We start from the raw sequence: 27,753 nt of genomic DNA on the forward strand, positions 1-27,753 counted from the left end.
ACTCCATGTAAAATAGAAGCTATTTTTTATTAGTTATAAGATTAGTTTTAATGTTTTCAAAAGGTAGCATTAATTACATATATATATTTTTTACATGCAGACACTAAGCCCAAAAAAAGAGAATTACGCACTGGAGCGCAGAAAAGTAACTCCCACACGGTCAAATAAAAGAAGAAACCTACTACTTCTCCGTGTCTGACTTTTGTGAATGGAAATAAATACATTAAAATTTGAAAAAGAGTTTTCATAAAAAATTAAATCAATTTTTTTTCTTAAAAAATAGTTGAAGCAAAAATGCTATATAGCCCATAAGAAACAATAAAAAATTTTCATTTGCAGCAAACTTGCTAGTGCAGTAGTGCTCCTGAACCGGTGGTGTTTGCTTCCTTTCTTCCTCCGCGGTAACCTCCCTTCACCTCCGTCACAAGATTCCAATTCTCTCTCAATTTCCTTCATTCTATTATTTTCTTTTCTTCATTTCCCCTTTATCAATTCCAAAATCTGTGTTCTCTGTTCACACTTCAGAATTATCGTTCTACCTACTACATCGTCTTCGATTCACCACCACTATTCTAGGGCAAGTTTCTCATCGGAACCCTGAACAATCGCTGTTTCGCGCCGTGAATTTGTTAAACGAACCACCATGTTCTTCAGCGGCGATCCCTCTACTCGCAAGCGCGTCGATTTGGGTGGTCGCAGCTCCAAGGAACGGGACAGGAAGAATCTGCTCGAACAGACGCGATTGGAGCGGAATCGCCGTTTGTGGTTGCGCCAACAGAACACTGCTGCTCTTAAGATCCAGGTTTTCATGGTTTACAGCACTTTAGGTGTTTTTTATGATGCGTGTTTTGCTTATATGGTTGATTTTTGATATGGTTTGATAGTGTGAAATTGCTGTTGTGTTAAGCTGGTTTTAGCATTTTGAATCACCATTCGAAGTCGAAGTGCTATCACATTTGACATTTCCGTCCATTTTAGCTTGTAATGTAGCTTTAAACTACTTGTTGCTAATTGCTATCACCTTTAGCATAGCCACTTAGGCACTAATTGCCATGAGCCAACGATTTCGAAAGCTTAAGCTATTAACCGTGAGTGTTGGCGTGGTGGTTTCACACCTCATTCGTTAACCATGTGATTGGAGTTTGGTCTTGGTCAGTCATTTACCGCATAGTGTGAGCATCCACGATGAGAGGATTAGTTTTGGTTTTGGTGGTAGGTACACCCTCGTATGCATGAGTTCTTTGGGCTTGAAGCGTGGGGCATTGGGCCATGCTTAAGCCCCTCAACCACTTGTGCTGAATTTTTTACTTTTATTTAGAAGAATAGAGGTAACAGGGATTTGATAGAGGTAACAAGGATTGAACTCTAACCCATTTAATAATTGAGGCTCTGATTTAATGTTGTGAACCGGCCGTTCTAAAAGTTTAAGCGATTAGGTGGACATACATCATTTATTTTATATTTAACATTAATGACTAATCAAATTCATGATTTCAATGTTTTTTATAATGTTATCAAATATCCGCGATGGCTCCGCCATGGCGGTTTCTCATGGCGGTTTTTTGGCTTTTAGCCATGGCCGATATCCCACCATATGGCCGCCATTTCCGCCACATTCCGCTATATTCCGCCATTTTTTTTGATAAGCCAAACAATATATTGAAATGAAGTACAAGGGGTACTTCAACCCAATACAAAGAAAATAATAAAGAGAAGCATAAGAAGCTAAAGACATTATTACATCTCAAGCTTTGCATAAAGAAAAGAAAAGAAAAGAGGCCCCTTGGAGACTAGACTTTATTTGTCATGTATGGCGGGATTTTGGCTTTCCGCCATTCGCAATTAGCAACACTCCACCTTCTGTGTGCAAAGTTAGGAGCATGATTTCTTTATTAATAGGATTTTAGCAAATATTATACTAATGATCTCCTAAAGAAGAGGCTCCTTAATCCTGCCTTCACCTCTGATTACTTGAAGTGCAAATTTTGTATATCCCTTCTTCCCCTGAGCTCCCATATTACGTTCCTAGATTGACTAGAGATATGGTCAAGTTAGTCCAAATAAACTATGGGCAATCCTCAAACTAGGAGCTAGATATTAGGGTTGGGTTAGGCCCATTCTAAATTCAAAGATGGTGTTATAGCATATCCTTGGTATGATATTGGGCCTCCCACAAATCAAACTTGGTCCTGGCGCTGTCCCAATGCCAAACTTCATGCACCAGATGTATAAACCTAAGCTAAACGGGACAAGGGTGTATAAGGGTGTATTGAGATTTTACACTGACTAGATAAATATATCACTAAAGTTGTCCATATAAAGGATGGGCAATTCCCACCCTACCAGCTAGCGTTTAGGGTTGAGATAGGTCAAGTTCTAATACTAAAACCTTTCAACAATGTCTAGGCGGGGGATTAGTTTGAAATTTTTGCTGTCATGATTTTTATGGCATATAAACTGATTGCTTCCATTAATTATACTCTGTATGCATAATGATTTCATCATGAAATAATTTGGACTTGTTTGATTCCCTTGTTAGTTTTTTGGATTTAAAAACATTTTCAAAACTAATATTTTTATTTTTAAAATCTAAAAACTGTCTTGTTAAACAGTTATCAAATAGGCCCTAGATTTCCTTTAAGTTGATACTAGGATACTTTTTTTTTTCCATCTCCATGATCAAGTTTTTGAAATAAGTTGATCTTGTTAGTTGTGGTACAGGTTTGTTGAGTGGTGCCATGTATTTTGCAGTAAAAAAGGCATTTGATATTGATGATGCAATATTTAATTTAGTTTTTAATTTTTGGTGGTGCTCCTCATTTGTATGTTTGATAAAATTCGCATTTAAGAAGTAAATTTTAATGTTAGCATCTGTATGGAATTAAGATTTAATATGTCCTAACTTTAGAGTTCTGTGATTCGGTCACCTAAATTCTGTTTTGATACGAGATTTAATTCCTAAAATCTATATGCCTATTGCTGGGAGGGTACTTTACTAATGAGTGGTAATCTACGGACTGCAATTCTTATGTGTCTGGCAAGTTGTTGACTGATTCTTGCTACAGAAATGCTTCAGAGGTAGAAAAGTTGTTAGAGCTGAACAGTCTGATCTGCGAGAGAGATTCCTTAGGATCCACGGGAAGAACTGCCAGAATTTAGACAGGTGAATTTGATTATTATCTCCACATTATTACACAAAATCTGTTATGTCCTTTCACTAAAAGGTTCTCCAAAATTTATTGATGTATTTCACTTTAGAATGACCACTCAGAGATTAATACCATTTTGTGTGCATTCAGGAATGCTTTTGGTCCAGATTCTGATTTCCTTCGCCAGTTCCTCTATTTCTTCAATGCAGAAAATGTTGATGATTTTTTAGTTCTTGTGCAAATTTGCCGATTGCTTCAACAGTTTGTTCAAGAGAGTGGTAATTGTTAATCATCATTCATTTTGCCATGGTTTTTGCAGTTTATTTTCTACTGTACTCTGTTTATAAGTTTTTAAGGAAGGTTTTGCTAATTGAAACATCTATTTCGTCTACAATTAATCTATCCATCCACCATAAAAAGATTTGCATCTGGTGCCAAAAACTTCTATGTTGTGTATCTGGAAGGATACATACAAAAAGGTTTGGCTAAGGATACATTCACAGATTCGCAATTCTTTATTTATCTGAATGCTGCAACACTTTTATTTAGAAGAAAAGCAATTTGAAATGTTGTAGATAATAGATATCTGCCTGCATTCTTGCTGTTTCTGCAAGTTTTACTGTTTTTGCATGAGACTTAATGTGTAGAATTAAAATACATGCAACAGGTGATATTGTGAGACTCTTGGCTGGTGCGGATTACTCATCCGTTTGTGCTTTGGTGAACTACCGAGTGAAGCAACTTGTACATACTTGTATTCGTGCCATACATCATAATAGGTTGGCTTCATTTGTTTTAATTGATTAAATTCATTTGTGATTTATTGTGTAATTTTAAAAAATCTAAATATGAAAGGTCAGAAAAAAGCGGTATTTTTCGAAATGGCACTTTTTAATGGACCGGACTTGTATTACTCAGTTTGTGGCTTCTTTCTTCAATCTTGTTGCCATTGGAAGCCGTGGCGGCGTAGTGAGTATGGATTTGAGATGGAAAATTTGGGAATAGGAGATGGAGGATGATGTTAAAACTTGTTGGCATTTTTGGTTAGCTTGTTTTAAAGACATATAAACAATCTTTTGTCTTCATCTAATAACTTAAGCTTCAAGGAAAGTTGGTCTTTGACATGACATTAAAGCCTTTATTGTCTAGTGTTCAGGAGTTTGATCCTTGCCGCTCCATTGTTGATGATTAGGTTGAATACTTGAATTTTAAGGACAAATGCACAAGTTTGAGTGGGCTTGTGCATTGTCCTTGCAAGCGTTGTCTGATAGCGTGTGTTAAATATATAGAACAAATTCCCATCTAACCAACTTTTAGAAGATTTGGCTTGGTTAGGGAGAAAAATGACTGGTGCTTGATGGGAATGAGTGTTTTTTTGGAGAGTTTAAAACGTAAATGGCTGCTATTTTTTTTCAGTTGAATTTCATATTCTGTCCTTTTTATGTTTTAAAAAATGAGGGATTTTATTAGACAGGAGATTAAGAAAACTTGGGTAAGGGGGAATTTCAAAATTTCCAACTGAATGTTGGGTTTTTTAAATGAATTTTATGATGCAACATGGTAGCTTATATTGTCATTGACTGCTTAGAAGTTTTGATATTGCTGTATTATTTAACTTCAATATTGTCATTTTTTTTTCAATACATAATTTTTTCATATTTCTGTTACTTTTATTTTTGGTTTTTTGTGCTATATTGCTTACATAGGATTTTGTTGGACAGAAATCAGTTGAAGGATCAACTGTTATTGACCTCGAAGAAATCTAATGCATCGGCTATTCCTTTATTGGAAGTTTTAGTATTGTTGATAGATCCCAAATTGCCATGGAGCTGTAAGATAGTAGGATATCTCTCTCAAAACAATGCATTCAGCCTACTTAGAGAGATTGTTCTTACAGGAAAGGTATCATACTAGCATTTGATTTTGATCTTTCTTTTCATCTTAATTTCCTGGGACCAAATAAAATTAGTCCCCATCTAGTGTATTTAAGGGCCAGTTTCTAGTTAGGATATCATAGTTAACATGTCTGTATTTTCGGATAAATTAACCACCTGGGCGGTTAATCAAGTCAACACATTAACCATCTTTGCACCTTTTTAACCAGTCTTTTTTGTTAATCAATAATCATCCTAAAATGTAAATATCTTCACCAAGTGAACTAAACTGTAATTCGTCCTGTTAGAATTCCCACATTGACTAGAGACATGACCAACATAGCCCTTATAAAGGGAAAAACAAGCCTTACCTTTGAGCTAAATTTTAGGGTAGAGTTATGCCTCCTAAATTCTAATATGGTATTAGAGTCTATCATAGATCCGTCTATTGGAGAGCACCCATATTTGGGCCAACCACAAATGTTCATTCCTGCAATTCTCACGCTCCAGATGTCCAGCCTTGGGCATAAGGGGGTCCGTTAGAATTCGCATATTGACTAAAGATATAGCCAAGATAGTCCTTATAAAGGGTAAAGCAACCCTGACCTCTGAGCTTAGCTTTTGGGGTTGAGTCGGGCCTCCCAAATTCTAATACTTCCTATTCTTTTTATTGTCTTTGAGAGGATGTTATTCCTGATACTAGTATCATATGAATGTTATGGTGTTGCAATTCAGTACCTATCAAGTTCATCCCTTGGTTATATACCCTTACAGACTACTGGATTTTGAAACTCATACTGTGCTTGTTTGTTAATGTGTTTGAAAAAACCTTCATTCTATATATACTTATACTATAATGGTCAATTAAGACTTACGATCCCAGATTGGCTAGGTATGCCAAAGTAGTGACTTGGACTATCATCAATTCGTTCCCCTCAAGATCCCAGTCCGTGTTTGGCCACTTGTAGATGTCCAATAGACAATAGTACAAATCTCATGCTCTGAATGTCCAGTCCTAGGCATGAGGGGTGTGTTTTAAGATCCATTTCGGCTAGGTATGTGACTGAAGTGCTCCCAATGACGGCTTGGACAAACTTCCGCTACCAACTTTTGGGGTTGAGAGATAGGCTCAGCATTCTAAAAATACACATCTATGTTATCCTTTCCACGTGTAATTATCTGTTCAATTAAAATACTGGGCCAGTGGATCAAATTTACCATAAAAACTTATATTCCATTTATCACAACATGAATCTGATTTCTTCGAGTTTTGTTATTTCATGTGATATTTGTTACCATGCTTTGCTTAACTTTATGAACTACCTAAATGATCTTTCTGCAGGATAATGTGGAAAGTTGTGGTTACAGTGAAGAAGGATCATCTTTGGAGCGTCTGCTTACAGTTTTAATATGTCACATTGGTCAGAAGCCATGTATCTGTTCACATATTGATCAAAGATATAGCTTCTCCTCACAAATCCTAACAATTCCTTTCTTGTGGCATACTTTTCCAAACTTAAGACAGGTATTTAGTACACTAGTTCTATTTCATTAAGGTACTTTTCTTTGTCATAAATAGAAGATAAAGGGAGGTCTCAATCATCCAGGATGTGTGTCTGTTTTACAAATTTTAAAGGGAACCTACTAAATACAGGAAACAATACTGGACTGGGCGAGCCCCTAGAGGGGCAACGCCCAGTGTGTAGCCCGCCCCGAGGCGAGGGCCTGGCCTTAAGTTGAGCCTCAGCCTCGGAGGCCCAATCGGCCCAATAGGTAGTGCCCAAACCCTATAAATAGGAGGTAGTTACCAATTGTAGAGGACTTTCGCTCATTTGACGAAATAACACATGAAATTCAGCATTCTCTCTCTCATTCTCATTCTCTCTAGCACAATTTTCCACTCTCTAGGTACCATCCCTATCTTCAATGTTCATTCCCAGAACATTTGGCGCCGTCTGTGGGGACTATAAACTTTCTATTCCCATTCACGTGGATTGATTGTGCAAGAAGCTATCTCTGATTACGATTAGGCAATTCTCGAGTTTTCCGATTCTGATTCTGTGACCGGCGTTCGTTTTTCGATCGAGTTTGCGTCATTCCTGGTTTAGATGGAGACTCGACGCAGGAAGCAGCATCATTCACCAGTGCGACAGCGAATTTCGCCGCCTCGGCGGCCTCATCGAGTTGTCCTGGATTCTCCGATACGAACAGCGGGAGTACAGCCGCCTTCTCCTCCTCCATCACCACCACCACCTCCTCCATCGCCTTCGCAGGTCGGATCTCTGGAGCGCTCACCAGAGAATTCACCTACTCCGGAGCAACAACCGGCGGTGACACAGGAGCAATGGCGCCATATGATGCGCAACATTGGCAACATTCAGCAGCGGAATGAACATCTACAAGCTCAGTTGGACTTCTACCGCCGCGAGCAACAAGATGATGGAAGCAGAGAGGCGGATTCTGTAGCTGAGTTCCGTCCGTTCTCGGAGGACGTTGAGAGTGTGGCAATTCCAGATAATATGAAAACGTTAGTTCTGGATTCTTACAGTGGAGATTCTGATCCGAAGGATCATCTTCTGTATTTCAACACGAAGATGGTGATAATTGCGGCATCAGATGCGGTGAAGTGTAGGATGTTTCCATCGACGTTCAAATCGACGACGATGGCATGGTTCACGACTTTGCCACGCGGATCGATTTCGAATTTCAGAGACTTCTCATCCAAGTTTCTAGTGCAATTCTCGGCGAATAAGAATCAGCCGGTGATGATCAATGACCTATACAACATTCGCCAACAAGAAGGAGAGTCACTGAAGGAATACATGGCAAGGTACATCGCTGCATCGGTCAAGGTAGAGGACGAGGAACCTCGAGCCTGTGCTCTAGCATTCAAAAATGGTTTGTTACCGGGAGGGTTGAACAGCAAGTTGACACGCAAGCCAGCACGTTCGATGGAAGAGATGCGTGCTCGCGCCAGCACTTATATTCTTGACGAGGAGGACGATGCTTTCAAAAGAAAGCGCGCGAAACTGGAAAAAGGCGACACGTCACCCAAGCGCGCGAAAAAAGATAAGAATGGCGAAGACAAGGGGGATGACAAGCAGCAAAGACAAGATAAAGGGAAGGCGGTATTGAGGCCGACCAAGGAGCAGTTGTATCCACAACGTGATGATTATGAACAGCGTCAGCCATGGCAATCTAAGTCTCATCGCCAGCGGGAGGAGGCTGACATGGTGATGAACACAGATTTAACGGATATACTCCGCGAGGCGAGGGGCGCAAATCTAGTGGATGAGCCAGAGGCCCCGAAATATCAACCACGGGACGCCAATCCCAAGAAGTGGTGTGAATACCATCGGTCCGCCGGGCACGACACGGATGACTGCTGGACTTTGCAGCGGGAAATTGATAAGTTGATTCGGGCGGGATATCAAGGAAATCGCCAAGGCCAGTGGCGCAACAAAGGCGATCACAACAAAACGCATAAGCGAGAGGAGGAGCGAACGGATACTAAGGGCAAGAAAAAGCAAGAATCGGCGGCTATCGCCACAAAAGGGGCTGATGACACGTTCGCTCAACACTCAGGACCGCCCGTAGGGACCATAAACACCATCGCCAGAGGATTTGGCGGTGGTGGTGACACCCATGCGGCACGGAAACGCCATGTTCGTGCAGTTAACTCAGTTCATGAAGTTGCTTTCGGATTCGTGCACCCTGACATAACAATCTCGATGGTAGATTTTGAGGGGATAAAGCCTCACAAGGATGACCCGATAGTAGTGCAATTAAGGTTGAATAGTTTCAATGTTAGAAGGGTACTCCTGGATCAGGGTAGTTCGGCTGATATTATCTATGGTGACGCATTTGACAAGTTGGGCCTGACTGACAATGATCTGACCCCATATGCGGGAACCTTGGTAGGTTTTGCGGGTGAGCAAGTAATGGTGCGAGGATTCATTGATCTAGACACAATATTCGGGGAAGATGAGTGTGCCAGAGTTTTGAAGGTAAGGTATCTGGTTCTCCAGGTGGTGACATCTTACAATGTCATCATTGGGCGAAATACATTGAATCGCCTCTGTGCTGTGATTTCAACAGCTCACTTGGCGGTCAAGTACCCACTAAGCAATGGAAAGGTTGGCAAGCTGAAGGTGGACCAGAAATTGGCGAGGGAATGTTATAATAATTGCCTCAACCTGTATGGCAAGAAGAGTGCGTTGGTTGGGCACAGATGTTATGAAATTGAAACTTCGGATGAAAATCTTGACCCACGTGGCGAGGGGCGAGTGAACAGGCCCACGCCAATTGAGGAAACAAAGGCGCTAAAGTTTGGCGATCGCACTTTGAAGATTGGGACTAGATTGACGGACGAGCAGGAGACGCGCCTGACAAAGTTGCTAGGCGAAAACTTAGATTTGTTTGCTTGGAGCTGCAAGGACATGCCCGAAATTGATCCAAACTTCATCTGCCATCGATTAGCATTGAATCCAAGTGTCAAGCCAGTTTCACAACTCAGGCGGCGCTTGGGCGGAGACAAGGGAAAAGCGGTTCAACAAGAAGTTGACAAGTTGCTGGCGGCAGAGTTCATCAGAGAGGTGAAATATCCGACGTGGTTGGCGAACGTCGTGATGGTGAAAAAGGCGAATGGAAAATGACGAATGTGCGTGGATTACACAGACTTAAACAAGGCATGCCCAAAGGATTCGTATCCCCTTCCCAGCATTGATGGTCTCGTTGATGGTGCCTCGGGCAACGAACTGCTTAGCTTGATGGATGCTTATTCTGGTTATCATCAAATCCGCATGCACCCGGCAGACGAGGACAAAACGACTTTCATGACCGCCAGAGTCAACTATTGCTATCGCACCATGCCGTTTGGATTGAAGAATGCTGGGGCGACCTACCAAAGGTTGATGGATAGGGTTTTTGCTGGGCAGGTGGGAAGAAACATGGAAGTCTATGTTGATGATATGATCGTTAAATCAGTACATGGTTTGGACCATCATCAGGATCTGGAAGAAGCATTTGGCGAGATAAGGAAGCACAATATGCGCCTCAACCCGTAGAAATGCTCTTTTGGTGTTCAGGGCGGCAAGTTTTTAGGATTCATGATCACATCCAGAGGAATAGAGATAAACCCAGACAAATGCAAGGCGATTCAGCAGATGAAAAGCCCCTCTAATGTAAAAGAAGTCCAACGTTTAACAGGGCGAATAGCAGCTTTATCTCGGTTTCTTCCTAAGTCTGGTGATAGATCTTTCCCTTTTTTCAAGTGTCTTCGAAAAAATGTCGCATTTGAATGGACACCGGAGTGTGAAGAAGCCTTTGTTCGCCTCAAGGAACTCCTGTCATCACCGCCAATCTTGTCAAAACCAATGCAGGGATACCCGCTGCACTTATATTTTGCTGTGAGTGATAGTGCTCTGAGTTCTGTGATACTGCAGGAAATAGATGGCGAGCATCGAATTGTTTATTTTGTTAGCCACACACTCCAGGGCGCAGAGGTCAGATACCAGAAAATTGAGAAGGCAGCACTGGCGGTCCTTGTCACCGCCCGGCGATTGAGACCTTATTTTCAGAGTTTTCCAGTGAAGGTGCGGACAGATTTGCCTCTGAGACAAGTGTTACAAAAACCGGATTTGTCAGGTAGATTGGTCGCCTGGTCGGTTGAATTATCTGAATATGGGTTGCAATATGATAAGCGAGGCACGGTTGGCGCACAGTCACTGGCTGATTTTGTGGTGGAGTTGACCCCAGACCGGTTTGAAAGAGTGGACACTCAGTGGACTCTCTTTGTAGATGGATCCTCCAATAGTAGTGGCAGTGGCGCGGGAGTAACGTTGGAAGGACCAGGGAAGCTAGTATTGGAACAATCGCTGAAATTCGAGTTCAAGGCAACAAACAACCAGGTAGAATATGAAGCTCTCATTGCCGGATTGAAGTTGGCGCGTGAAGTAAAAATCGGAAGGTTGTTAATAAGAACGGACTCGCAGTTGGTAGAAAGTCAAGTGAGGGGAACTTTCCAGGTCAAGGATCCCAATCTGATCAAATACCTTGAGCGGGTGCGATATTTGATGACACTTTTTCAAGAAGTTGTGGTAGAGTATGTACCTCGGGCAGAAAATCAGCGGGCGGACGCGTTGGCCAAATTGGCGAGCACACGGAAGCCCGGCAACAACAAAAGTGTGATTCAGGAAACGCTAGCGTGTCCCAGTATTGAAGGCGAGCTCATGGCATGTGTGGACAGAGGGGCGACGTGGATGGGACCAATATTATCCATCTTGGCGGGGGACCCGGCGGAAGTGGAGCAATGCACGAAGGAGCAAAGGCGAGAGGCGAGCCACTATACTCTCATTGACGGACACTTGTATCGCCGTGGTTTTTCGACGCCACTGTTGAAATGTGTACCGCCAGAAAAATATGAGGCGATAATGTCTGAGGTACATGAAGGAGTGTGTGCGAGCCACATCGGGGGAAGGTCTTTGGCCTGCAAGGTACTAAGGGCGGGTTTCTACTGGCTCACCCTCAGAAAGGATTGTATGGACTTTGTGAAGCGGTGTAAAAAATGTCAAGTGTTTGCGGATTTGTCCAAGGCACCGCCGAAGGAGCTGGTTACGATGAGCGCCCCATGGCCTTTCGCCATGTGGGGAGTGGATTTAGTAGGGCCTTTTCCGACCGCCAGGTCGCAAATGAAGTTTATATTGGTAGCGGTGGACTACTTTACTAAATGGATTGAAGCTGAACCCCTGGCCAAGATAACCTCGGCAAAAATAGTCAACTTTTACTGGAAGCGTATTGTTTGCAGGTTCGGGATCCCAAGGGCGATCGTATTTGACAACGGGACCCAGTTTTCAAGCAGCCAGACAAGGGAATTTTGCAAGGAAATGGGCATACAGATGAGGTTCGCCTTAGTGGAGCACCCGCAAACGAACGGGCAAGTAGAATCTGCAAACAGGGTAATTCTGCGCGGATTAAGGCGACGGCTTGAGGAAGCTAAGGGAGCCTGGTTGGATGAACTCCCAGTGGTACTATGGTCGTACAACACCACTGTGCAATCTACTACAAGAGAAACCCCCTTTAGAATGACCTACGGGGTAGATGCTATGTTGCCGGTGGAGATTGACAATTTCACACTGCGGACTCAGCCGGATTTCGAAGGGGAGAATCAGGCTAATATGGCGATGGAGCTGGATCTTTTGTCTGAAACGCGTGACGAGGCACACATTCGAGAAACAACGATGAAGCAGCGCGTGGCCGCAAAGTACAATAGCAGGGTTCGCGTCCGAGATATGCAAGTCGGCGACCTGGTCCTCAAGTGGCGATCAGGAGCCCCGGGAAACAAGCTGACTCCGAACTGGGAAGGTCCCTTCCGCATTGTCAAAGTTTTGGGTACAGGGGCCTATCACTTGGAAGAGCTAGATGGAAGGCGATTACCCAGGTCGTTCAATGGTTTGAGTCTGCGCTATTATTACAGTTGATCGTGAGCGAGAAAGCTGGAAAGGCGAGGAGTTCCAAGGAAGAACTTCTGAGGAGCAACGTGAATTCGCCAAAGATAGATATCTTCAATTTCTCTAAAAGTATCTCCAAACTCTCCGTTGTAACAAAAGCGTGCTCTTTTTCTCCGAAAGAAGTTTTTTAACGAGACGCTCCATCAATAAAACGAAAATTCATGAAATTCGCATCCAAAAATTCCAGGGATTCCCTGACGATTGGAATTGCCTATCGATATAAAGAATTACGGCGATCACTAGGTGGGACAAGCTTGATCCCCAAAGGGGCTCGCTGGAACCCTGAAGGTGGCGGTGATTTCACAAATGACCTTTGACGCCTGGGAATCACCCCCCGGAAAGTCTGACGTGATCGCCGGTCCCGTAAACGAGGTGCTGGGTAAGTCTCGCCAGAATACGACGAGCGCCATTAACTAGGCAAAAGTCTTGGGACCCCCAAATGGCCATTGGGACTCAAGCATTGTAAGCCCCGAGCGGGCAGAGCCCCGGGCGAAGCCCTCAAGAATGGAGGCCGTTTATCCCTTTGTGGAAAGCGTTTAAAGTCTTGGCGGAGAAATACCAAGCAACAAGCCCTAGTTAAAATTAACGCACAGAATCGTTAGGCGTAATTCAATCACATGACCCGTGAAAAATAGCGCAAGATATAAGGTCGGCGAATGAATAAGGTGGAAGGCGAGTGCTTGGTCACTCAGGATGTTGAGTATTTTATCACTTCGGGGCGTTGGGGCGTTAAACTATGAAATTCTTTCTTAAATTTTTTAAACAATAAGAATGCGGCGACCAAAAAATGTACGGCGAAAGCAATCCAACAAGATTTACAAAGTTTCAAAGGCGATATAAAAACTATGGCGAAAGGTTGCTTATATATAGGAATGACGGAAAAGTGCATTACAGAGGGCGGTAAAGGCTAAGTAAAATTAAAATTACACTATTCATTATTTTTTTCTTCTTCTCCTGTTTCTTCTTCTTCTTCTTCAGTTGCCGTCCAGAGGTGTTGGTCAATCAGAGGAGGATCATCAGGACCAACCAGTCCTTCAGCGGTGATCTCTTTCATTACTCCCATAGCGCTAAAATCAAGGTTCGGAAACAAATGTTGGGCCTGGTCTTTGGCGAGGTAGAAGCCGCGCTCGCGATTGTCATAGGCAATGTCAGCGGCTTTGGCTTTCTCCATCACCAGCTCGTCCTCTAGCCCTTTGATCTTCGCAAGATGGGAAGTAATCTCAGTATCTTTCGTGGCGAGGGCTTCCCCATGAGCTTCGTCCGCCTTCTTGATCTCTTCGGACGTGGCTCGCATCACCGCCTCCATGTCAGACTTCGCCGAAGCCAAGGTCTCAGCGGAATTTTTCTCTTGCTCCGCCAGCGCCTTTTTCACTGACTCCAGCTCAGCGCGCAATGCTTCGAGCTCTGACTCCTTAGCAACCAGCGCCTTGCCCCTGGCGGTCAAGTCCTTCTCAGCTTGGTCTTTTTCCTTTTTGCAAGCTTGGAGACTTGCGTCGAGATCATCCGCTTCTTCCTTCATCAGCGCTAGTTGTTCCTCCAGTTCGCCGATTTTAATTCCCGCCGTGCCAATCAACTTGTCGGCCTGGACTTTTTCTTTGCCCGCTTGGTCTAGCAGTTTGTCGAAGCGTTTCTTCCAAGCGGCGGCGTCCTCCTGGTGTTTGGTGTTCTCAGTCCTCAACCGTTCAGTTTCAGCAGCGGCGGCGTTGAAATTCTCAAACGCATGGGCAAAAATACACCCAGCGCGTAGAAGACAAGCAAGGGTTTCCTCCTTGGTTTCATTAATACCCCGGCTCAAAACTTCTTTCTCTATGGCGTCACGGTTGAGGCCGGTAAGCAAGAACTCTGAAGGTTCAATGACGTTGGGAAGCATGTTGTAGTAGCTGGAGGAGCCGCCCTCATTACCAGGAGCTTGCTCGATCTGGGTCGCTCCAAAGGTAGCGGCGGCATCAGGAGAAGGTCTCTCTTCGCGGCGAGGCGGAGAAGACGCGGAGCGCCCATCATCTGTTGGGGGCGGACTAGGAGGTGCGTCTTGGCGAGGGGGAGACCTGGGGGTTTCATTTTCTTTTTCTTTCTCCCCAGCAGGAGCATCGGAGGACGCGGCAGCTTTTGTGGCATTGACGGCGACAAGTTTCTCAACAGCTGAGGGTTGAGAAATGTTGGTGGTTGTGTCAGCGGCTGGTGACTGGTCAACAGTGGTTGTTGTGGCACCGGCGGAGGCGGCTGTGGCGCCTACAGTAGTGGACTTGGCGGCAGCTGCGGTGGCCGCGCCCGCGGTAGCGGAATTGGGAGCTGGGATGGTGGTGGACTCGGTGGCCGTGGCGGCGGAGGCTTTAGCAACTTTTTTGCCTTTGGACGCAGCGACAGTAGTGGGCTGTGCGCCGGGGTTGGAGGAGCCGGCGACAGAGGAGACTTTGACCAATTTCCTCCTTTTGGGGGCTTGGGCGCCCTCAGTTTGGTTCTCAGCACTGTCCCGCTTTTTCCCATCGCCCTCGTTGTTGAACTTTGGAGAAAAACGGGCCATTCTCCTCTCACGAGCTTTCAAGAGCTCGGCGTTGGTGAAATTCATATCTTCTGCAACAATAAATAAGAAAAAAAGGGGGTCAGTAGCAACATAAGGGATAGGAAAGAAAATAGAAATGATAAAAGTAAACTATAAGTGACCTAGATATTTGGGTGTCTTGAGAGGCGAGCACCCTCAAGGACTGTTGAGCAGTCAAGAACAGGAAGTGGGGCGAGGAGATTCAAAAGGGCTTTGTCGTTGGCAGACAAAGATTCTTCTGAAGGATCGGTAATCCCATTAGGCTTCTCCGTCCAGTAAAGGGGAAAAAGGGCAGTCCCGTCCCTAAGGGTGAAGGCCTCTGGATAGGTGGGGTGAACCGCCACGCGGAAGTATCTTCGGGCAAAAGAAGACTTGGCGTTACTTTTATGAGGATTCAAGCATTTACGGCCAGCCCGGGCCTTTAAAGAAATCCACCCTTTATTTTTGATGGACTTGGGGTCAACATCGTAGAGGTAAAAGAAGCTGGTGAGGGATGGGGCGGTGCCAACAGCGGCGCACAAGATCTCAAAGCACCGGATGAAGGCCTAGGCATTGGGGTGAAGTTGGCAAGGAGCCGCGTTGATATCGCGGAGAACGGTCTGAATGAAGGGCGAAAAAGGAAGTCTGACTCCAAGCTCGCCGAACATATACTCATAGGCAAAAAAGAAATGAGATCCCTTTACATCGCCGTCGGCCCTGTGAAGCCAGGGGCGGTCTTCAGCACTGCAGGGCCAAATCCGGAGTTTGGCGTTTATTTCGTCATCATCAGACAAACCGCCAAGGCTACTTACGAATTCCACGATAGTCTCCCTATCCTGGAAAACGGAAGGTTGGTCAATGGCCTTGTGTGAGGGCGCTATTTGGACTGGAAGGGGGGTTGTGAAAGTTTTTAATCGGTATTGTGGGATCTCCGGGACCTCTAAACGGAGGCCGCCGGCTGCGGTAGAGTCAGGATCACTCCCAGAAGAAGAGGAGGTGTGATTAGGGGAGTTAGGGTTTGAAGCCATCTTCTATAATCAAATGAGGAAAAGGGGAAAAAGATGAGTAGAGATATGATGCAGAGATAAGGGAAGGAGGACTCACCGGAGAAGGATGTGAAGAGTGGGTAGCGGAAAGGGTGATAGGCAACGGCACCGGAGCGGAAGTTGGAAGAAGGAGCTTGGTAGGCAATAAGGGAGGTAAAAAGCGGTCTCGGAAACGGATGATTGTAGGGAAAAAGGGTTTTTACAGGCAGGAGGGAGAAGTTGGAAAGGTGACGCGTGTTGGACACGTGTGGAAGATTGGAAGTCATAATGGTTTTTGGGGAAGTGGAACGCGTGTGATGGGGGTTACTGCGCACGATGGGACAGTTATGAAAAGTGAAGTGACGGTTCCGGAGAAAGAGGAAAACAGGTGTAACTGACGCGTCACGTGGAGCAGTTAGGAATTTGAAAGGTTTTTGAAATTAGAGGAAGCGCGAAAGGCCTCGCCGCCATAGAAACCAAACGCCATCGCCTGACAAGTAATACCAGCATTAAAGTTTAGTCACTCGCCAGGGACATTGCCAGCCAACGCTTGGGTGATCAGTACATGATCAATGCCTGCCAACTTTCTCGCCAGCGAACGATCGCTCACCTACTCCAACCAATCGCCAGTACGGAGCGATCGTTCTCGCCGCTTGTAGACTTGTAGACTTGTGGACTTGTGGACTTGCCGGTTTGGGTTGTTCGCCAAGACCAAAAATGCTTGTTTCCTTTTGCTTACGCCATGTTGGCGACGTAGTTTACTTATTTTTTCTCAAGCCATGTTGGCAGCTTAGATCCCAGTGTACTATAGGATACATGTAAAGGCATTTAAAAGACACACTTAGCTCTCATACTTCGAGCTCGGTGTCTTGTGGACTAGTGGACTGGGCGAGCCCCTAGAGGGGCAACGCCCAGTGTGTAGCCTGCCCCGAGGCGAGGGCCTGGCCTTAAGTTGGGCCTCAGCCTCGGAGGCCCAATCGGCCCAATAGGTAGTGTCCAAACTCTATAAATAGGAGGTAGTTACCAATTGTAGAGGACTTTCGCTCATTTGACGAAATAACACATGAAATTCAGCATTCTCTCTCTCATTCTCATTCTCTCTAGCACAATTTTCCACTCTCTAGGTACCATCCCTATCTTCAATGTTCATTCCCAGAACAAATACATTTCAAAGGATCTAAAAAATTAATGTTGAGAAACCTTGGATGATTAAATTCATTTGAAGCTGTTGAAAGAAAGCACACACAGCCCGACAGTCGTACTGCTTCAGCTATTTTACTTGGTGAATTTTAAGCTCCTTTAAAATTCCATCTATATTCCTCTCTCTTGAAATAGACAAAATTAATAATTTAGTGCATGCATCCGTATCTTGTCTTTGCACCAACCGTTGCTCTTCAATGTGCAATCTTTTGATACATAACCCAGTTAATCAAATCTGGAGGGAAGGGGTCAATATGCAATGCATGACGCATAAGCAACTGAACTATGTTGAAAAAAAATTATTAACTTTATTATGCGCCTCAGGATCTCTGCATGTTAATTAGAATTGGTAAGCAACTTGAGCTGAGTAAGAGTGACTACTTAGTTTCATTCCTTTTATTGCTTATGTCCCCTTTCATTAGTACGTCTTTTTAATATTTCCAACCTTCACGATGGAGTTTTTGTGTGCTTGCTAATATTCTGCAACTATTTCTTTTACTATCTTTGGCAAGTATCGTGAAAAGTTGAATTATTTTTGGATACTCAGGTTTTTGCCAAAAAGGGCCTAAGCCAACATTACATTCATCAAATGGCTACATTTGTTCCAAATCTGATCAGTTTTCTACCTAAGGATATATCGGATGAATTTCCCACCTATGCTTGTCTTCTTGGAAATATATTAGAAACTGGAGGAATTGCTTTGTCTCAACCTGACTGTTCATTTGATACGGTAATGAGATTGTTCACTACAATATCCTATTTCTTATTGTAAGTTTGACTTGTGTCATATATCTCCTTTTATCCCTTATCTAGGATTAGGTCAAAACTGATTTGTCTCTGTTTATATTCAGGCCATAGACCTTGCAGCTGTTACTACATATTTACTAGAGGCTCACCCGTCTCTTGCAAGATCTGATAGTAGAGAAAGTATGCTCTCTGATAACACCCTCTGGTTTTTCTTGATTTGATTCAAGTTTTTTCATTTCTTTTTAACTTCTTGTTGTTTTATTTCATCTCATTCCTTTTATTATGTCTAAAAAAGGAAGAACGTATTGTTAGGAGGAAGTAAGAAGGAAAATACACATTTTGGGTGAGGATGGGCAATCCTCGAAAAAGGGAAAAGAGAAAGTACAACACTACAACTGTGGCCTCTAGTGTCTAAAATACGCAACCAAAAAACCTGTTGAAGGACATACCCATTGAACTCCTATAACTTCAAACAAATTATTCTATGAGACAGTAGTCACCCTAATACCCTATAATGCTATAAAAGTGGGTTATTGTTTCTGAATTAAGCTTGAACTTACTGCTGTTGTCTGCTTACTTTGTTTCAATGTAATTGTTAATTTTTTTTTTTTTTATGGAAAAAGTGAGATGGTTCTCTCTCCCTTTACCATCTGTTTAAGCTGATGAATATTAATGTCAGATTCTAAGACTGCTGATGATGATGCTGGTGATGATGAAGTCATGGAAATAGCTTTGGATAGGAAATTGGATCAACAAATTTGTAATTCCATAGATACACGCTTCCTTTTACAGCTGGTATATCATTCTACCAATGACTTTTGTATCCAGAATGTTAGTTGAAATTTTTCTTTACCATTTATTTTGAAAAGTTGATGGAGAATTGTGTCTTCTTGACACATGCAGACAAACATATTATTAAGAGATATTTCATCTCCCAATGGTTCGGATTGTGGGCCAGATGATAGGGAGGTTGCAGCTGTGGGTGCAGTTTGTGGGTTTTTATATGTTATCTTCAACACATTGCCACTTGAAAGAATTATGACTGTGCTTGCCTACAGAACTGAACTTGTTCCTATGCTTTGGAACTTTATGAAGCGGTGCCATGAGAATAAGAAATGGTCTTCTTTGTCTGAGCGGTTATCATACCTCTCAGGTGATGCCCCTGGTTGGCTGTTACCCCTGGCTGTATTCTGTCCTGTCTACAAGTAAGACAATCCCATACTGTTGACTTGTTAAATAAATATTTTGTTGGTGCATGAACTGTCTTTGTGCTTACAGTCAGGAGATTTTATTTAAAAAATGAAATTTAATCAGTCAAGTTTGAGTTTTGGTGATTGAAGTGTGTACTGACCTATTTTTCTTTTATCAGGCATATGCTTATGATAGTTGATAATGAGGAATATTATGAACAAGAGAAACCTCTATCACTGAAAGATATTAGGAGCCTCATCATTCTGTTGAGGCAGGTAATGTTTGGATTGGATTATCTACTATTGAAGAAAATTTGTTCACACTTGAGAGTTCATAGATTGCAAATCTTAGTCCTTTAGGGGAAAAAATCATAAATTGATTGCTAAATGGAATTTTTCTTCCTCGCACTTTAAGAAAGATCCAAATAATGTGTCAATTTTTGCAAGGTTGTGTATCCACCTGTAAATATTAGTCGATAAATCTGGAGTATGTTTCATTTCGAAAAACTAGTGGACTTGACCAATAATGTTGCTAACTTTCCTCATATTTTTTCATGCAAATGTAAACTACTTTGAAGTTTCATTTAATTTTTGTTAAGTTTGCCGTTTCTGCAGGCTCTGTGGCAGCTACTGTGGGTGAATCATACCACATCTGCTAATTCAGTAAAATCTCTCACAGTTCACTCAACTACTAAAAGGCTATCTGTTGAAGCCATTCAGCTGAGGGTTAGCAATGTGGTCTCTGAACTTCTGTCCCAGGTAGAATAGTATGAACAATATTAATTATTTTATATCTAGTTTTATGTTTCGTCTCCATTGGACCTAGAGGCTAGAAGCCATCATGATATTATGATATCTTGTGTATCAATGGCATCTCTTTGTGCTTTGCTTTGAGATGTTTTAATGTTCATGGCTTCCATGGTGCTATGCTAATGCTATAACTGTTTCAAGGGTGTTTTAGAGAGACTTGAAATTATAACTGCAGTTTTTATTCTTTCTTTTTCCTTTATAGTTTATACTTGTGCCGTTCCCTCTTCTTTCAATAATAATAATTCTAAAAATAATATTTCCTTTTCTATTAAATAAAAATATCTGGGGTTTTCCACACTTGTTGCTTTTCTTTATCTTCTTCCTAATTTGCCTTTCGAATTTCTTCCCTTAGCTGCAAGACTGGAATAACAGACGGCAGTTTACATCCCCCGTTGACTTCCATGCTGATGGAGTGAATGACTTCTTTAACTCTCAGGTATTGTCCCAACTCCCTTCTAATGTTTTTTAAGGTAATACTGATGGAAACTTAATGGCTAGCTGTACCACTTTTCCCCCACAGGCTGTCATTGAAAACACACGAGCTAATGAAATTTTGAAGCAGGCCTCTTTCTTGATACCATTTACAAGCAGGGTTAAAATTTTCACTGTAAGAATCTTGCTCAATTTTGATTTGATTCAGATATGGTTATCTTTGTATTAGGGATTTAATAGGTGGCACGTGGCAGTTAGAAGCTTTGGAGTTTCTGTATATCATGTCACTGGTGTGTTTTTCATATACTTGACTATTGTCTATTTATTTTTTGGTCAGTCTCAACTAGCTGCTGCTAGGCAAAGGCATGGGTCACAGGCTGTATTTACTAGAAACCGGTTCAGAATTAGACGAGATCATATTTTGGAAGATGCTTATAATCAAATGAGTCAGTTGTCAGAAGATGATCTTCGAGGACTGGTGTTATCTTTTTCTCAGGCCAATCCTCACGTTTAGCAACCATTCCCTGCTTTCTGGTCTTTAAGGTAACTTTCTAATCATCCTTTATGCTATTTTCAGATTCGTGTTACTTTTGTCAATGAGTTTGGAGTTGAAGAGGCTGGAATAGATGGAGGTGGAATATTCAAGGATTTCATGGAGAACATCACGCGCGCCGCCTTTGATGTGCAGTATGGATTATTTAAGGTGATATGAGTATTATGTTCCCCCCCCCCCCCCCCCCCCGCCCCCGCCCCCGCCCCATTTTTGTTAAAGATATGCAAGCTGATTTATGATACTATTCCCTAATAGCTTGAGCTTGGGGATAGTTCTTGACCTCTAAGGTGAAAGGATGTTTTTTTAATTCTATTACTGAAAAAAAAATCAGATAAAATGAATACATTTACATAATGTATAGACTAATCCTTATTACTGCTTTCCTAATTGAAGCTATATTAGAGCTGTAAAAATCTGCCCTAGAAAATAAATTAGAAGACATAATAATAATTGTTAAAACAAAAAAAAGAGAAGGATTAGAGTGAATTCGTGTCTTAGTTACACACCGGCGAATGACATATATAATAGGTACTTGAGAGCATTTAGGAGAGTCAGTCCTTGACAATGTGAAAGTGCTTTCAACACAGTAGCCAAGCTTGAGCATCAATTTGAAGCATTTTAATATATTCATGAGAGTATATATGGTTGTAGTACGCCCTGAGTGTCGTGGTCTCTCTTGGTTTTGGTTCTGGTATAGGTCTTTGGCTTTGTATCTTTTGATTCCTTTTTGCTTTTTCCCTCTAGCTCAAGGTGGTTTTTGTTGTTTCTTTTCTAGGGTTTCTAGGAGGTTGTGTTATCCAGTGGATGGTTGGGGATTTTTGTTTTTGTTATCCCCTTTGTTGGTTTGTTTTTGCTAGATCTTTGTTATCTGTCTCTGAGCTGTCCCTTACCTCTTTATCAATATATTTGGATTTCCAAAAAAGAAATATAACTAGTAGGGTGGTTGGTTGGAGTGTATAACTTTGAAAAGGGTGAAGTGTGAAGACATTCTAGTGAGTAAATATGGTCGGCTGTTGTTTACTAAAGTTTGAAAGTATAAATATGCTACTATCCCCGAGAACAAAAACAAAATGTCTTCATTGTGTCACTCATGATAATTTGGAATAAATTAGCATTGAATTATTGAAATGTCTGATTTAAAATTACTTTAGCTTATACTCCTTTCTTGATATTCCTTTTAATATAATTTGTTTTCGGCAATCTGAACATCAATGCATGCAGGAAACAGCGGATCATCTGCTTTATCCTAATCCTGGATCAGGATTGATACATGAACAACATCTCCAATTTTTCCACTTTCTTGGTACCCTTCTTGCAAAGGTATGTTTTTTTCACTTTCTCCCTCCTTGTCCTGTTAATAAAGTGAGGGCTTGCATAGCGCCCAAATCTACTACCCCCTTGAATTCTATCTTTTTAGTCACTTGGTGGATTGGTCTGCATCCCATTTTTTCATTGATGCATTCTTTACCCATATTTTTTGTGCTTGATCAAACTGAGCTTTGTACTTATAAATTTCATTTGCAGGCCATGTTTGAAGGGATTCTGGTTGATTTACCATTTGCTACATTCTTTTTGAGCAAATTGAAGCAGAAGTAAGACTTGTGGTTTGCATTAGGTTGTATTTAAATTTAAATTTAAATTTTTCCATAGAAACGCTGGTTGTTAAATGCTCAAATCCTGAGTTACCATGCATTTGTTTACTTGCTTACAGCTAGTGCTTTGTGGCTAATGTTTGAATTTCATATATGAGAATTGATTGATAGCTTTCATGTAATGTGTGAAAGGATCAACCCATTGTTGAAGCCTCTTGGAGGAGAGATATATCTCCTATTCTTAATCATTCAATAGACCTGTTAATTTCTTCTCAAATTTTTGTATCAACTTCCCTTTTTATTCCTGTGTTCCTGTCGGATTTGTATTTCTCAAAATTTATTGGCTATGTGCACTTCCATTGGAAGTGCGGGAAGTGCATTTCCATGATTGCAACAAATATTGGTTGAAGCTATTAGATTAGCATGCTATAAGAGGAAGATTTACTTCCTGCTTTCTTACACCCCTTTTTACTTTATACCAGGCACAACTATTTGAACGATTTGCCTTCCTTGGATCCAGAATTATATCGTCATCTTATATTTCTAAAGGTAATCCTACTCTGGCTTTCGTTTCTCATTAATGAGACAACTCTAAAAATCTACATTTTTGTCCTCCAACAATGTGTCCTCACATTAGTCCTCTATTGATTGGCAATATCAAGTTGATCCTTCAGTATCAGTTAATGCCATCAATTTTGTCCTTCTCAGGACTGATTTTATGGCACTTCAAGGACCAAATTGATGGCACAATTTAACTTTGGAGGACTAGTTTGATATATCGATGAATAGAGGACCAACCTCATGATTTATAAGGACCAAAAGGGCGTTTTTATTATATTTGCATGTTGCATCTGAATAGACAAGATCCAGATGGATAGTTACAAATATTTATTTCTGATTGGCAATTAATTTACTAGTTTTTTTACAAATCATGAAGAGTATGTTGAAGATTGAATAGTGTGTTCCTTTCATGCCTCATCCTAAATTAGTTCCTAAGAAAGATTGCTCCAAATTGATCATCCTACCATAAAAACATGATATGCTACCATATGTATCTAAGATATTCGAAAAAGATATGGTCTTCTGGTTAGAGCTGAGGATGAAGTGGAGTTTTTAACAAAGTTACTATGGGAACATATATAGATTACTTGTAGGGTATCCTCGATTTTCTTATCTAGTATCCCAATTTTTTCCCCTTATTTAATTTTGTTTTAACTTACAGCGTTATGAGGGTGACCTCTCGGACTTGGAACTATACTTTGTTATATTAAACAATGAATATGGTGAGCAAACAGAAGAGGAGCTGCTTCCTGGGGGAAAGAACCTCCGTGTCACTAATGAGAATGTCATTACTTTTATCCATCTTGTAGCCAACCACCGCTTGAATTTTCAGGTAAAGTAAAATTGTTCCAATTTGTAGTGCATCTCTTAATGCCAGTGCATTTATCTATCCATTACATAACAAAAACAATGGTGTTTTCAGATACGTCAACAAAGTACTCATTTCCTGAGAGGATTTCAGCAACTTATTCAGAAGGACTGGATTGATATGTTTAACGAGCACGAACTTCAGGTTTTCTTATAAATTGGTCCTTTTAGGCATCTAGAGTCTTTTTTTTTCTTCTGTTTTTTCTTTTTTTCTTGTTTTATTTCTTGATCTTGAATGGTGGTGTGAAGGATCTGTTCACCAATTAGATGTTTATCATTTCATCCTGAAAGCCATACCCTTTGCCACTGCTAGTCACTGGCTGCGTACATAACTATGTTATGTATGTAGTTAGAATACAAATTATGTTCCTAATAATCCATAATTTATAAATTGAAAAGTATGCCTTGACTTCCTTGTCTTTGCATCTAAGCTTTTGACCTGTCTCGAGCTGAGGTTATCCTTTGGATGTATCTGCTTTCTTTTCTTGTTGCTTGGCTGTTTTTTATGACATTTTTTCTCACATTTTGCTCTGTGAAGCTTGTACTTTGTAAATTAAAAAGACCAAAAACAACAACTTAATAAGATAATTATTTTGTTCTGTCCAATGTTAATTGTAAAACCAGTCTGTTTCGTAATCTTATTTCACTGGTGAGGCTATTTTTTCTGTTTTCGTGTTTCTAGGATTTTATCTGTAACAATGAATGAAGGGGCTGCCATGTTCAGAAAAAGCACAATGCTTGGGCCAACATGATTTGCTCTTTTTCCATACAATGTTACTTCTTCCTAGCCCTTGACTGTGCAATTTCTTTTGAACTTGATTTAAAGAGCATTGCAAATGGTATTATTGTACTTTAGCTAATAGCCACAGTTGTTCCTGACTTCCTGTGAAACTTCTAATACCTAAATGGTCTCTGAAAGGCTTGATTTGTTGGTATGAGCTTATTTGCTGATACTGTTCATTTCATTAGTTTGCTGCCTTGTCTTTTTTTATTTGCCAATTTTTTTTGGGATAAATCTTCAACTAGATCTCCACAAGTTTTTAGCATATGTAATGTTGCCTTAACGTGATTTGGCCAACTTGGCTTGACATTATCGTTTTCCACAGCTTCTGATATCAGGCTCACTTGATAGCTTGGATGTCGATGATTTGCGGCTTCACACAAACTACGCGGGAGGCTATCATAGTGTAAGCTTTCTGGCATTTATGAGGATTTAATTAGTAATCCTTTAGCAAGAAATGATTATGATAAGTTTGGAAAGGAAGTAGAATTATTATAAAAAGGAAAAGAGAGAAAAATTATCTCGGTTATGTTAGAACCACTGGTGTTCGAGAGCCAGCCTCTCCCTTAGAACCAGTTCCGAAATTCTCAATTAATAATACAGCAGTAGGTACATTCCTATTCAATAACTACCTTTGGACAGTTTTGAATTCAGACATACTAAATAACTAATAAAATTAACTACTAATAACTAACCCAAACTGACCCCAAAAAACTAACTACATTTAACCACCTGCAGCAGTTTGGAACCTTGCTTCCCGTGCTCCTTGGCTGCGCGGTTGTCCCAAAGACAGCAGTGGCTGTCGCGCCACCTTCTGTGCTGGTGGCTGGCCTTGATTTGTTCTGTTTACGGCTGTAAACATGGATCAATGGAGTGTTTCTCCCAATCAGATTAAATGATACTCTGAATGAAAAGCTTTACAAGATTGATCTTTCCCCTAGTGTTTTGTATAATTAATTAGGATTTATGTCAAAACTTTCCTAGATTGAACTTTGGCTCCGCCATGTTAGAACTGTTAGTTATTGTGTAGGTGGACTTAAGAAAGAAAGGGAGAAAAAAATGGGATTAGCACCCCATGTGAGCAAAATAAGGCAGGTTACTCCATGTAACTGCCCGGAGGTGATGGGAGGAAAGAAATTGAATGCTTAGTCCACACTCGACTGAATGATATATATGTACACAAATATGAAACAATTTACAAGAGAAGAAACTAAGCTAATACAATATCCTAATGAAATTAAGCTATACTGTGCATTAATCTACTTGGAAATAGATAATAATCATAATATTAAATTTCCAACTACGTCTTGTCGATCTTGTAGTCTTCAGTTTTGAATTTTTTCCATCCAGTCTGAAAGGCTTTTATTTGACTCTTGAATTCTGAATATGATTTCTTCTGATAGGAACATTATGTGATCGAGATGTTATGGGAAGTTCTCAAAGGATTTTCAATGGAAAACAAGAAGAAATTTTTAAAGTAAGATAACATAGTTATAGGATTTAATGTCTCTTCATATGACATATCTTAGTATGAATAGAAAATTTATCATCTTTACAGGTTTGTGACAGGTTGCTCTCGCGGACCATTGCTTGGATTTCGATATCTTGAACCTTTGTTTTGCATACAGAGGTGAATGCTTTTATTCTATTAATCGTTGCGCTACTATATTTTATAGTCAAAAGTATCATACAGCTGATTTCTTTTCTTGTAGGGCCGGTGGTAATGCTTCAGAGGAAGCTCTTGACCGGTTACCAACATCAGCTACTTGTATGAATCTACTAAAGCTTCCACCTTATAGAAGGTTTGTCCTAGTGCTTGCTTGTTACTGACATCAGCTACTTTTATGAATCTACTTGATAAGTTGCTTCTTTCCATCATGATTTTGACTTTACCGTGTATCTAAACATGCATTTTGTCCATGCCACTTGTCACCAAATTTGCATGAGGATGGATCTCTGATTTTTTATTTTAGTTGGTACTATGATCCCTTAAATTTTTCCTCGGGTCTTTGATTAGGATTATGGATAGGTCAATTTTTTAGCCACAATATCGAGTCGTGCATGCATCTTCATATTACCTTCATTCTGTAATTTAGATTTTATTCTCGTATGTGTGTTTGTTTGGTGGGGTTGGAGGAGGGTCTTGCTTGAATTAATTTTTGTGAGGGTTCGTTTGTTTAACATTTTCCTCGTCAAATATACTTTTTTCAATGCAGTAAGGAGCAAATGGAAACCAAACTTCTGTATGCCATAAATGCTGATGCTGGCTTTGATTTGAGTTAAAAGGAGGAATTGCAGGTTATCATATCTGTAGGTTTCCATTATAGTAGATGGCTCGCCAATAATCGTCGCAGAAGACAAAAATTATCAGATGGTGTGAACTGGGAATAGAAATGTCATGTACATATATTCATTTTGATAATGTTTGTCAATTTGTATTCATGTAAATATATTTAAAATATAAAGTGATTTTGTAAAATTCAGTTTTTGGCAGGATTTTTCTTTTTCTGGTTATATGGGAACTGAAATAGATATACAGTGGAATATATTGCATTACTAAATTTTCATAGGAAGTAAAAGTTGTAGGTAGGAACTAGAATAACGATGATTTTATTCCCACTGCATTGAAGCCTCCTCTTTCGTTGGACATAAGAAAACAAAACCAGTACATGCGAAAACAAAACCAGTACATGCGAGATTCTTCAGAACTTAAACTTATGAAAGGATAAAAAAGATGTAGTTGATTTTAAGACATTTGCTAACAAGTTCATCAAAGAAGCGTTTGACAACCTTACCTTGGTGTGTTGCCAAATTGTTAACGTGTTCATGACATCCCAGAAGCTCACAAACGGCTAGTGCTATCTTTAAGAAACATCTTCAACCTTTTGTACAACCTTGAATATGCACCTCCAACCCTGTGAGATTAACATAGAAGTCTCTCAGCCT

General features: G+C 41.1%; 1 protein-coding gene across 1 annotated transcript; it reads left to right on the forward strand.

The window, feature by feature from the left end:
- The first annotated feature begins 317 nt into the window (after positions 1-317).
- LOC130723227 (E3 ubiquitin-protein ligase UPL6) lies at positions 318-27,321 on the forward strand. The gene is made up of 27 exons (XM_057574196.1): positions 318-401; positions 526-802; positions 3,066-3,163; positions 3,300-3,427; positions 3,817-3,928; positions 4,871-5,051; positions 6,366-6,548; positions 17,822-18,004; positions 18,126-18,201; positions 18,701-18,816; positions 18,925-19,226; positions 19,391-19,487; positions 19,827-19,970; positions 20,374-20,457; positions 20,542-20,628; positions 20,791-20,931; positions 21,031-21,156; positions 22,228-22,326; positions 22,531-22,598; positions 23,081-23,147; positions 23,821-23,991; positions 24,082-24,171; positions 25,133-25,213; positions 26,211-26,284; positions 26,366-26,437; positions 26,520-26,609; positions 27,024-27,321. The coding sequence occupies exons 2-27, from the start codon at positions 644-646 to the stop codon at positions 27,088-27,090; spliced, it is 3,096 nt and encodes a 1,031-aa protein (XP_057430179.1). The 5' UTR covers positions 318-401; positions 526-643; the 3' UTR covers positions 27,091-27,321.
- Positions 27,322-27,753: the final 432 nt, after the last annotated feature.

Source organism: Lotus japonicus, chromosome 6 (genome assembly GCF_012489685.1).
Source record: "Lotus japonicus ecotype B-129 chromosome 6, LjGifu_v1.2".
Classification (NCBI taxonomy): Eukaryota; Viridiplantae; Streptophyta; class Magnoliopsida; order Fabales; family Fabaceae; genus Lotus; species Lotus japonicus.

Coding starts and splice junctions, on each gene's coding strand:
- LOC130723227 (XM_057574196.1), top strand. CDS start 644: ATGTTCTTCAGCGGCGATCCCTCTACTCGCAAGCGCGTCGATTTGGGT. Junction 18,817..18,924: donor CACGCTTCCTTTTACAGCTG/GTATATCATTCT, acceptor TGACACATGCAG/ACAAACATATTATTAAGAGA. Junction 19,227..19,390: donor GTATTCTGTCCTGTCTACAA/GTAAGACAATCC, acceptor TTCTTTTATCAG/GCATATGCTTATGATAGTTG.